The sequence below is a fragment of the Cnephaeus nilssonii genome (assembly GCF_951640355.1).
Source record: "Cnephaeus nilssonii genome assembly, chromosome: 13".
In the NCBI taxonomy this organism is placed as follows: domain Eukaryota; kingdom Metazoa; phylum Chordata; class Mammalia; order Chiroptera; family Vespertilionidae; genus Cnephaeus; species Cnephaeus nilssonii.
Window position 1 is genome coordinate 51,836,093 of NC_137084.1, and position 12,464 is coordinate 51,848,556.

General features: G+C 43.8%; 1 protein-coding gene across 21 annotated transcripts in view; it reads right to left on the reverse strand.

Annotated features, from left to right (window-relative positions):
* The window catches only part of DLG2 (discs large MAGUK scaffold protein 2), a gene marked incomplete at its 5' end in the record, with an annotated part of 1,931,014 nt that overhangs the window by 66,985 nt on the left and 1,851,565 nt on the right, over positions 1–12,464 (reverse strand). For all 21 annotated transcript variants that reach the window (XM_079787296.1, XM_079787299.1, XM_079787298.1 and 18 more), the window contains one exon: positions 8,095–8,271. In XM_079787296.1, the coding sequence (XP_079643422.1) occupies positions 8,095–8,271 (177 nt within the window). The remainder of the gene's footprint in view (positions 1–8,094; positions 8,272–12,464) is intronic.

A 12,464-nucleotide genomic window follows, 5' to 3' on the forward strand; every position in this document is an offset into this window, starting at 1 on the left:
TCCGAGCTCCTTCAGCTTTTCTCAGTTTTAATCCAAGAGCAAATGCTAATTCATATTCATTTCTTTGGATTTTTCTAACACCGCTGTTATAGCCCTGACTTTATCCTGGCTTCTTTACATCAACCAGGCTAATTGAGGAAAAGACGAGTCCAATAAATGTTGCCAAAATGACTGTAGCATGCAGAGAATACACATGGTTATTTGATCAGGCTGTGCAAATTCTGCATAAATCCATAGAACTCATGTGGGCCCCGGACATGCATAATATTAGGCTCAGTATTCTATTCTAAAAATTGTTTGGCCACAGCATTCTAATTTTTCCCCCTGTGGTTCCTAAGTCCATTCTTTTCAGATTTCTTTAGAAGTGTCCCTATTAGGCCATTTGTAATGGTCCATCCCTTAAATCTTAAAAGGGTTGCAAAGAATGTTGTCAGATGGATGAACAAACAGACAGACACAAACACATGCATACAAACCTAATATTTGATATGGTGTATTATTACTCTTCAAACAGGCAACAGAATTAGTAAATAACAATTTTTAAAGCCTTCCTTATATAGGTGGCATGGTTTGGTTCACTCATGAAGGAAGTTTTGCTTTCAACTTGGGTTGAAAGTTTCATTAATAATGATGATATATAAGTGGTGGCTGAAGTTTTAACATATAATTATTAATGAAGAATTCATTCACTTTTACACGATCTCTTCTGCTCCCCATAACCCAGTGATGTAGGTGTTATCAACCCTCTTCTATGTCTGGGTAAGCTGAGACTTGAAGTGTACGCCATTAGAAAGTGGTAGAAATAGGGCCTGAACAAGCACTGCTAACAGCTAACTTTAGTGACTCCGCTTCAGAAACTGCATTCAAGGGCCTTCCACACCTTCCTTATCTAATGGGAATTTTTTTAAAAAACATGATGTTCTGGATGGGAAGTACATAGCCAATGTACTTATGGCCAATACAATTCCTTCTTAGTCTGGGCTGAGTTTATCACAATTAATAACAACCCCTTCCCTTGTACTCCCATATCGAAAATGTCCTGAATTAAATAAACCATAATACAATTTAAGCATATAATCACTGAGATAATACCATATCTTAACAGTCTGGCCTCAATATTAAGAATTAATTTGCTCTTAACACTGACATTCAGGTTAGCCAAATGTGTCTTTGCAACATTACGTCACAAGTATGTGATTGATTTCTCCTCTCAGCAGTCTTTTTAGTATTCACAGAAACCCCACCATAGTCTTGCTTTCCCATCACCGAGGCCCACACTGATTCCCCTTGGATTTCCCTGCAAACCCCCCTCCTTCGTAGTAGTGGTTGTGGCTTATCTTTTCTTTCTCACCTTATTCAGTCCCTGCTTCTCTCCAGTGGCTTCTTGGGATGCAAGTGGATAGCTTATTGCTGAAGTGAGAGTTAGGGCTGGGAAACAGGGCCCTACATAGTGCTTTGAGCACCAAAAGCTCAAAATCTGAAGGAAAATATCCATCCTTTGCGAATGCACAAAAGTATCAGAAGCTCTTCTAAGCACTTTGCCTATATTATCTATCATCTATACAATGACCCAGAGCTTAACATGGAGCTGGAAATAGAGGAGGAACTCAATGAATCTTTGTTGAATAAATGCACGAATAAATTAACCCTCAAGGAGGCTACTAGTTCTTGACTTGAATGTGAAAACTGAGGCTCAGAGACTTTAAGTGACGTGACCAAACCAGTGTGTCTGATAAAAAAACAACTGTTCGTTGTTTCATGACTTTTTCACTTGGTAAATTTAGCATCACCTTCTCTAAACATTTTACTAAGTAAGACTCCTTTGGCAGAAATAGGTGATATTAAATTTCATAAATCTTTATCTAAGGAAAAGGTAGACAGAATAGAGTTGAGAAGAACCGCTGTACTTCTCTCACACTCAAGAGAGGCAAGCAATTAATTAGATTGTTTAAGCAGAAATAATCCTCTCCGCCCTGGTTTGGTCGCTGACCAAAATACGGAAAATATAAACTGGATGGCAAAATACGAGCAATTGGTTCTGACATCGAGCATCTCCAGAGAGAAGCACATGGTCATGCTTTAATGAGCCCAACTGTCTCCTTCTGCCCTCTCAGCCAATTCCCATCTGAATTCTGGCCAACCCCATAATGAAGTCAGGCTTGGAGTGCTAGATGGTGGGAACATCATTTGGTGCTGGGTGTTCCTTTGGCTGTGCTCCACAAGGTTCTGTTGCAGGGAGAATGGAAATGCCATCCATGTTATTGGCCACAGGCTTGCTGCGAAAGCTAGGCCAGAAAACCCTTATGCAATGCCAGCTGTGATCTGTCATCTGAGAGCCCAGGTGACCAGGCACTGTAGGGCAACGTATAGAGACTTGGATTAAAGACTGTGGAACAAATCTCAGCTTGGCCATTCCCAAACTATGTAGTCTCAGAAAACAGATTTATGCTAAGAGCCCAGGTTTTTGAAATCACACAAGTCTGGGTTTGAATCCTGCCTGTACCACTTACTAGCTCTATGACCTAGGGCAGGTCATTCACCCTCTTAGGATCTCAGGTTGATGTTGTTAAAATTAGAATATTAACACAGACTTCAAAAAAGTATGGTGAATGTTAAATGAGATAATACAAGAAAATTGTTTCACACAGTGTCTAAAACCTAGTAAGAACTCCAAGGGCTCCTGGTACACACCCGGTGTAGTGGAAAGCCACATGGTTTTACTACCAGAGAGACCTGGGTTCAGCCACTGACTGGCTGTAACCCTTGGTTTCCTTATAAGGCTTTTGTGAAGATTAAATGCAACTGTATATTTGAAAGCACCTGGCACAATACAGAGGCAGTGCTGTCATCAGATGGAATCTATCCCTCTGTCTGCTGCCCTTTGACTTCTCTTGACACCTGCTATAGACTGAAGGTTTGTGCCCTCAACCCGCACCTTGTCAGTTCATCTAGTGAAGCCCTGATCCCCAATGTGATGGTATTTGGAGGTGGGGCCTTACGGAGAGAATTAGGTCAGGAGGGTGGAGACATTATAAATGGGATTAGTGCCCTTAGAAGAAGAGACATATGAAAAAACAATCTCTCTTTCAGCCAGGTAAGGAGATAGCAAGAAGGCCATCTGCCAACTAGGAAGAGGGCCCTCACTGGGAACCCAATTAGCCAGCACCTTGAATTTGGACTCCCAGTCTCCAGAACTGTGAGAAATCAATGTTTACTATTTAAGCCACCCAATCTGTGGTATTCTGTTACGGCAGCCTGAGTGGAGTAGGACAATAATGTTATTTCTGATACATCCGTCATTGCTCTAGTCACAGTGCAGCTGTACCATAGCTACATGCTGGCCCCATAAATGTTGGGCTCCAGATAGTGGCCCAGTGACAGCTCTTGGCACCCAGATGCTGCGCAAGCAATGCTTGCTGAATTACATTTTGAGAAGTCTTACTTTTGTAACTCTGGGAGATAGGACTGCATATGAATTAGGAACATCAATTCTGCAGCCTGGATTCAAATCCCAGTTCTGTCATGTACTGGCTAGGCAATTTTAGGCAAGTTAACCAACCTCCTGATTTATCAAATGAAAATAATAATATCACTTCCTTTATAAGGTTGCAATGTGGTTTACATAAGTTATTGTAAAGGACTTAGAAAAGTGTCTAGCATCATGTCCTAGGGGTGTTTTGGTAAATAAAATTCATTCACCATCTTCAAAAAATGGAGGGGGGAGGCAATCACTTTCATCTTGGTTTTACTGGGATGATTAAATGGAATCATAATAGGGAAACATTTTTGTAAGTGGTAATGTCACACACTGATGTGATCCATTATGAGATTTTTCCAGCTCCACTTCACTAGCTGAACTATAGCCATAAAAGGGGCTATAGGGAAATTAAGAATGGAAAAATAACCCCAATGTAATAGTAAATTATATTTGTACCAGTTGCCATTTATTCTGAGCTGAATGTAATCTGAAATGAGGCTGCCTCATTATAAGTAAAGTATTAAAGAGTAGGCTCAGAACAGGCTCATGACAGGCTTTAAGTTGCATTAAAATAAGTGCATAAGACTTCTGTGAAGAACCAAGATGGTGGTGTAGATAAATGCCTGTACTTGCTGCCTCTCCAACAACCACATCAAAATTACAACTGAAACATAGAGAGAAGTAAAGAAGGAAGCACATTGAGACTGGTAGGAGAGGCAGAGGCACAGAACGGGCTGAACTGGCACCCACCTGTGTCCCCTTTTTAATCGGGAGGGAGACAGACTCTGTAGAACTGCCCATGAGGAGCAAGGGGTCCCAGCCCCACACCAGACCCCTATCCCTGGGTCCCAGAGCTGGGAAGAGAAGTCCCTGCAACTTTGGGCCATAAAAATCAGTGGGGATTGGGGCTGAGTGACACGGAGGCTGGTGAAGACCCAGGTGTTCCTTTTAAAGAACCAGGCAGGAACTTACACGGTCCTGCTGCTTCTGAGCTCCAGCACCAGGGGCACCCAGACACATATGGGGAGGAACTGAATTGTCTGGCATCGGGGCAGGAACTTGGGGGAGTCTTTCTCCCAGACAGGGCTGCTAGCAGAGTTCATTGTTCTAGTGCTGGGACCTCCCAATGGAGTTTCCATCAGTTTGGCCCAGACTGTTTGCTCCACCTTGGTGATTCCCTGAGACCCCGCCCAATCCAATTTACAGCTCCACCCAACCTGTTTGCACCCACTTTTCCACACGAATGGCCTGTCCCTGCTCAGGCTTCAGACTTTGCTAAAATCTCTCAAACAATCTAAAGCTGGTGACAGTGTGCCCCAAACCTATCAATGAAAGGCCCAAGACCCAGCACTAGCACCAGCCTGCCTTGCTTCACAGCTACTCCTGCACAGTAGCTCTTCTACTGTAGTTGCAGCTGGTCATCACAGCCAATTGACCTGGAGGCCAACCCCTTCCATAGATGCCAAGAGCAATCCAGGCTCAACTACAAGACTGTGCACACAGCCCACACAGGAGCGCACCTGGTGAAAGAAATAGGCTTACAAGTCCAGTAAGCACAGAGAGTCCCAAACAAGAGGAACCCAAAGAGGCCCACTCCAAGACACATCATAATTATGATGCCAAAGGTTAAAGACAAAGAGAGAATCTTAAAAGCAATAAGAGATAAGCAGTTAAGTTACCTACAAGGGAGTGCCCATACAACTGTCAGCTGATTTCTCAATGAAAACTTTGCAGGCCAGAAGGGAGTGGCAAGAAATACTCGAAGTGATGAATAGCAAGGACCTACAACCAAGATTACTCTACCAAGCAAAGCTCTCAGTTAGAATTGAGGGTCAGATAAGGAGCTTCACAAATAAGAAAAAGCTAAAGGAGTTCATCACCAGCAAAAAAATGAAATGTTAAAGGGTATTCAAGAAGGAGGAGGAGCATGATAAAAGATATGAACAATAAAATGGCAACAAATACATATCTATTAACAATTGAATCTAAAAATTAAAATAAATGAACACAAAATGCAATGAACAAAATAAACTGGTGAATAAAAGAGAATCAGAGGCATGGAAGTATGGAACAGACTGATGAATCTCAGAGGGAAGGGGGTGGGGGGCGGGGAAGAGATTAACCAAAGATCTTACCTATGGACATAGACAATAGGATGGTGAAGGCCTGGGTGGGGTGGGAACTGGGTGGAGGGGAGCAGTGCGGGGGGGGGGGGGGAGGCAAGGGGGGACATCTGTAATACTTTCAACAATAAAGGTTTTTTAAAAAAGAACTCTGTGAGATATGATTTTAATTTCTTTATACTTTTCTAAAATTTTCTACTTTTCTACAATGAAATGTATGACCTTGGAATGAATTAAAATTCTAAAGAGAAAATTTTAGAGAAATTAATTTACAGCCATACACACACACAGGCACACACATGCACACATATGAAAGAGGGAACTGGACCTTAATGAGATACAATACAAACAAATATCAATATTAGATTCACTAGACAAACTTATTTTCCAGTCCAGCTGTAGTATGGTTGTTAAAATGATTCTCACCCCCTTCAAAAAGACAGTCAACTTAAGAATGACCGCTAGTAGGTGGAAGATTACAAGAAGAATAGCACCTAGAATGTTTCCTGGGAAGAAAAGGGTGTGTAATCCAACAAAGGAAGAAGTATTGACAAGGCTGATTAGAATCACAGAACCACAGGGTTGGAAAGAGGCTGAAAAATCATACAGTTCAACTCTCCCATCCAAAGCCTGAATCCCTTGTGCAATTTTCCTGACACCACATCTTCTATTATCAGAATCACCTGGAGGAATTTACAGAAAAATAAAGATTTCCAGGACCCATCCAGGCAGACTGAATTAGAATCTTAGTGTGTGTGTTTGGGCAGGGGGCGGGGGGGAGGTGGGGGGAACGAGGGTGTGGGGGGAAGGTAGGGGGTGGGCATATGTAAGTTTTTATAATGTTCCCTGGTGTGAAAATCATTATTCTGGCTCACTATCTTTCAGGTACTCCACACCATCTCTGAGCAGCTCTGACTGTGAGTGGACAAAAAGCACTTTAACATGAGCTGCAGTCTATTCCCACATAGCTTTCCTTCCCCACCCATTTCATCCTTGGGGCTTTTTTCTACAGAGCAGCCCCTCAGACAGCTTCGGTTAATTAAATCAAACCAAATAAAAATGCATGTTGCTTTGACATATTCTTTTTTGAAGTAAATGAAAATGGAGAGACACAGAATATAAACTAGGGCTGAGAGAAATGCTTTGAATACAAAATAGTTCAGAAAACATTACAAGCCATGGCACAGACTCTGAATGTCCTCTCAAAGCAACGTGAGGCAGCCATCCAGGCGCCCAGAGGTTTAGAGAGCCCCAGGGCTCGGTCTGCTGGTGGGAGAGTCCTAGGCATGGGGAGGGTCCCTGGAGTTTCAGTTGCTTCTCTGCAAGTCCATCCCTCAAGGTGAGGGAGTAGCTGTGAATAGTTGGCCTGCTACCCCCTCCTCCCACCAGGCCCTTTCTCCCCAGGCTGCGAGGCCACAGGCAGAGAAAGATAGGAGACCAGTCTTCTCTGGGGTGCAAATGCTCTTGTGGGGTTATTCTTCGGTATAATTTACATCTCTCCACTGTGGTTCGAGCCAGCTCAGTCACCGGACCACGTTGTGTGTGGCAGCACTTATATTCTTCACTGAGGATTTTTACAGAGGTGTTGGGGGTCTGGATGTGAGGCGAGCCCTCTGAGAAACCCGCAGCTCATGGTGACTGCTCTGAATGAGCATTATTCCCGACTTTCATTTCTCGCCATATCTCTTCTCTAGGGTGCAGATAATTTGGTTCTTAGTCAGTCTCTGGGGGAAGGGAAGTTCCTTTCCGCTGGTGAAGATTAGAAGCTGCGATGGATGAAGGACTTGACTGTTCTGAAGTATATTCCTGCCTTTCTAAAGCAGTTGAACAAATCCTTAGAAAAGAAAGAGCATAATACTCTCGACTTAGGAAACACGGAACTAAATATCTGAGTGGGAGTGAGTGGAAAGGTGTAGGGTAGGGTGGGGAACAGGGTAACCAAAGGAGTGAAAAGCAGTTGTAAACTCAGTCTTTCCACCTCACCCGATTTGACAGCTCGTGTCCCAAGCATCTGGATTTGAAATGGAATGGAAGTTTGTAGTCGATTTCCTTCAATATTTGGAGGTAACACACAACCAGGGTCTATCTTAGTCAACAATCTACTTTCTTTGGCTTTTACCTGGTCTTTCTAGGAAATGATCTGTTAAATTTCGAACCTTTGGAACAAGCCTTCTGATGGTGTAAGTCAGCATGCAAGCTGATGGGCATAATCTTGCAATTGGGAATGCTGGTCGAGGTTTGAGGAAGGCAGTGCTGGCAGATCCTCTTTTTTCCTTTATGCCCTATCACAGTCACCAGTTTCAGTAAAACCCGAATATGAAGGGAGTGAGACTATGTAATTTGTGTCACCTGTCCCCACTAACCATTTCCTCGCAGACTATCTCACTCACTGAGATGTAATTGTGAACACTTTGCCGCATGTTCATCCTCCCTCAGCTCCACTCCCCGCAGAGCGGAAGGGCGAGTGCTCTGAAACAGAGAAGGCCTTCTTACCTCCGTTTGCTGGGGATGACCCCCATCTCCTCGCTGTCTCCATCCAGGGTGACTCTCCGGGCTTGCCACCACTCATCATCAGAGGCGTTGATCACGTGGAGAATATCTCCGTATTTAAAACTAAGTCCTTGACTTGGCAGCCCACTGTCCTTGCTCTTGTCGTAGTCAAACATGGCTCTGGAGAGAAGAACAAGAGAGGACACAGTTAGGACTCTCTGGAGCACAGATTTAGGATTCCCAGTTTTGATTTTTCACTCTTGCCCTGAGCACCCGTCCTCCAGCTGCTAGGACTAACTCCCAAATCGCAGTCCACATTCCCGTTGCTTTGGTCACAAATGGCGGTTAGTTCTTGCTTCTCCTTGGTGGTTGCAGGGGGAGCCTCTAGACTCCTGAAACTGGGGAGCTTTTCTTGGAGACTATCATTGTGACAAGGTGGTAATAGGAGATGGTATAGATAGTTTAGTTAACAGGCGTCCTCAAACTACGGCCCGTGGGCTACATGCAGGTGTTTTTGCCGTTTTGTTTTTTTACTTTAAAATAAGATATGTGCAGTGTGCATAGGAATTTGTTCATAGTTTTTTTTTTAAACTATAGTCCGGCCCTCCAACGGTCTGAGGGACAGTGAACTGGCCCCCTGTTTAAAAAGTTTGAGGACCCCTGGTTTAGTACCTGATGAAGATTTTTTTTTTCTTTTCCACTACAGTCAATTTTTTAAAATCGCGAAAAAGAAGGAAACCATGAAGAGAAGCATGGGCATCTTTCTGAATGAAACATTTGTGTTATGGACAAATCCTCTCCGATGTACCATTCTGTAGAACCCTTTCCTTTACAATAGGGAAAAATGGTAAAAACTCCAATGTCCACTCACAGGGGACTCTGATCCTCCACTCAGCTGGAATACTGGACTATCCCTGAAATTGGATGGTTGCAGAGGTTAATATAATGCCACGAGTAAATGCTTAAAATGCAATAATGCAAATCTATACACCTATGTTTATGTGTGTGTGTGTGTGTGTGTGTGTGTAGATAGATCAAAATCACATGGACAAGACAAATCTTGCTGCTTCCAAGAATGCTGAGCCCACCTCATCATTGCAATTATCACTCTGGGTCATATGTCTTGCTTTATGTATCATGCTTTCCCCACCGAAGAGCATTTGCTTAGCCTAGCAAAGCCCAACACATGTATGACTGGTGAGGAGAGGGAGTTGGAAGCAGAATTAAAATGATGACCGAGGCCTTATAACAACCAGCTGTTGCCTTCAGAAGGTACAATTTGTCTCAAATCCTATATTGGCCCCCTCCTCCTGTACACCCCACTCTCACAAACCACCACCACCACACACAGCATACAATTTCTCTACAGAAGCAGATTTTTCCATCTCCCTCTTTATTCCATTCTAAGAATTTCCCTGGAGTGCAACCACTATGCAAGAAAAATTAGCTAGATCTGGGAAACAGACTTTTCTAATATCACTGAGGACTAAGTGGGGTTCTTTTCATTTTTTCCCCTCCTTATGAACGAAATGCCACATCTGCTGTCATGGCAACCGAAAAGAGCTGAAGGCAGCATCTAAAGCTCTGAAATGCTGCAGGAAAAGTCGAATTCTTGCAACACCTCCCCTTCTTCCACTAACTCTACCCTCATGGGAGGAATATGGGGGGAGTTTTTCAGTTTCAGCCCCAGAATGACTCCTTTCTACCTTGGCCATTTGCATGTTCCTACCAAAAGTTTCAACAAAGCCTGTGCCAGGAAAATAGGGCGGGAGAGGACAGAGACCCACTCTGGAAATTGTCACTTCTCTGGCTGGGTGATGTGGCATAAATTAACATTCCTGAGCCACAGGTTTTTTTCATGCGAAATTAGTCCAATAACTATATTCACAGGGAGCTGTTGTGAGCATGAATAAAATAGCACATACAAAGCACCCGCCCCTGGTAGGTGCCGCATAGCAGAGTGTAACACAGGGGTTAAGAATATAGACTGAGGATCCAGAGACAGAGAAGCATCGATCAGATCATCAAACTTCAGAGGGAAGGTAGCGGAGGGTGGGGGTAAAGGGGAGAGATCAACCAAAGGACTTGTATGCATGCATATAGGCCTAACCAATGGACACAGACACCAGTGGGGGTGAGGGCATGAGTGGGGTGATGGGGGGAGGGCAATGGGGGGATAAGGACACATATGTAATACCTTAATCAATAAAGAAAAAAATAATTAAAAAAGAATATAGACTGAGGGGCCACACTGTGAGGGCCATATCCTGGCCTATGACTTCCTATGAGTCATATAGCTGGTTACCCAGGTAAGCTACTTACCCTCTCTTAGGGCTCAGTTCTGTCCTATGTAACAGAGTGGTGATAACAGTACCTCCATGAAGGAATTGTATGGATGAAATGTTACCTAAGGCAATACATGGAAAGCATGCACAACAGTACCTGGCTCATAGTGACAATCAATAAGTATGAACTGTTGTTATTATTATTTCCCCTTTCCCTTTTGAGGGTATATTCACAAAAATTCTTTCTACAAATGCTACTCTGTGCAAAAAGTGGCTGCCACAGCAGTCCTGGGGCCACTACCCTCCAGAAGGCCTGCTTGCAAGGGTGCCTCTTGGCTTACTTCTGGGGAACTTAGGTTTTGGGAAGTTTCTCACGGTTTCCACTCTGCCTAAATTGTGTAACTGGTAACATGATGCTGAACACTGGCTTCTCTTCTGGGAGTCTGGAAATTTGCCAGGCAGAGGATACCTGTGTGATCAGCCCCCAATGAAAACCCTGGACCCCCAGTCTCTAATGAGCTTCCCCGGTAGACAATACTTTACACCTGCTGGCACAATGAGTTGCCGGAGGTGACTCCACTGGGAAGCCAGACCCAGTTTTCATGCTCCTTTTCCGTGCTGATTTTGCTTTGAATCCTTTTGCTCTAATAAATCAGTTATGAGTATGACGAGGCTGAGGCCTGTGAACCCTCCTAGTGAATCATTGATCCAGGAGTTGTCTTAGGGACCCCCAACACCAACTGGAGGTTGTAAAGCATATTCATATGCACTACCTCATTTGTGATTCAATGCAACCCTACAAATAAGTATGTCCACATACATAGTGGTATCCCCTTACTGTAGATAAGGGATCTATCTGGCGGGGCCCACTGACCAACCCCAGATACATGACCTGGGGCTGGAGCTTAGGTCTCCTGATCCCGAGTCCCAGCTCAATTCTTTTTACCTTGTCTCCCCCTCAATCTGGGAGGTGGCAGAGGTGGTGACAAGGTGGCAAGGATGATACCCGTGATGGCAATCAGGACTAATGCCCATGTTAGGGGGCCTAACACTTTGCATTCATTGTCTTATTTGACATCAGAGCAACCCAAAAGGTAGAAATTCGTATTTGTTTTACAGATGAGAGAAGGAAACTCAGGAAGTTAAGGGACCTGCCCCAGGCCACACGTACACATATGGTAGAGAATGGATCTAGAACAAGCTCTGAGTTCAGAATCCCCATTCTTGGCTATTTCAACATCAGACTCAATTTTCCAGTTTGTCAACCTCTGGCCATGGTCATACCTTAGCAGCACCACGAACCTCTGAGTTCCCTTCAGAGTGACCACCTCTTCCCCTATAAATCCCTGAAGTTCCCAGCCATTTAGTTCTTGTCCCAGTATTTCTTTAAAAAAATTATATATATATATATATATATATATATATATATATATATATATATATATATATATATATTGATTTCAGAGAAGAAGGGAGAGGGAGAGATAGAAACATCAATGATAAGAGAGAATCATCGATCGGCTGCCTCCTGCAAACCACCCCGCCCTCCCAGCTCCCCACTGGGGATGGAGCCTGCAACCTGGGCATGTGGCCTGACAGGGAATTAAACCCTGACCTCCTGGTTCATAGGTTGCTGCTCAACCACAGAACCACACTGGCCTGGCTTATCCCAGTATTTATCTTAAAACTTCTTGAAGCTCTGGTTGGGCTCCAGGCTCCTTCTGAATGTAAAGTGTAGGGAGTGGAGGTAGAAAAGCCACCAGGAAAGCTGGCAGGTGGTGGCTGAGAAGGCAGACTCTAGCATTAGACTGCCTGGGTTTGCCACTTTTTAACTGTGTGTCCTTGAACAAGTTACTTGACCTCTCTGGATTTCAAGTGTTATTAACGGTAAAACTAGCATAGTAATAACAGCAGCTGAGGACTAAATGAAATAATATATGCGAAGTATTGCGACACCAACTTGGCACTAGTGAGTGCTCAGCGACTGTTTATTATTACCGTAATGATTATTATTCTGAAAAAAATGGACTGGGTCCCAATGGGCCACTTAGCATAGCTGTCTTGTGGACTCTGTATAGACATCTAAAA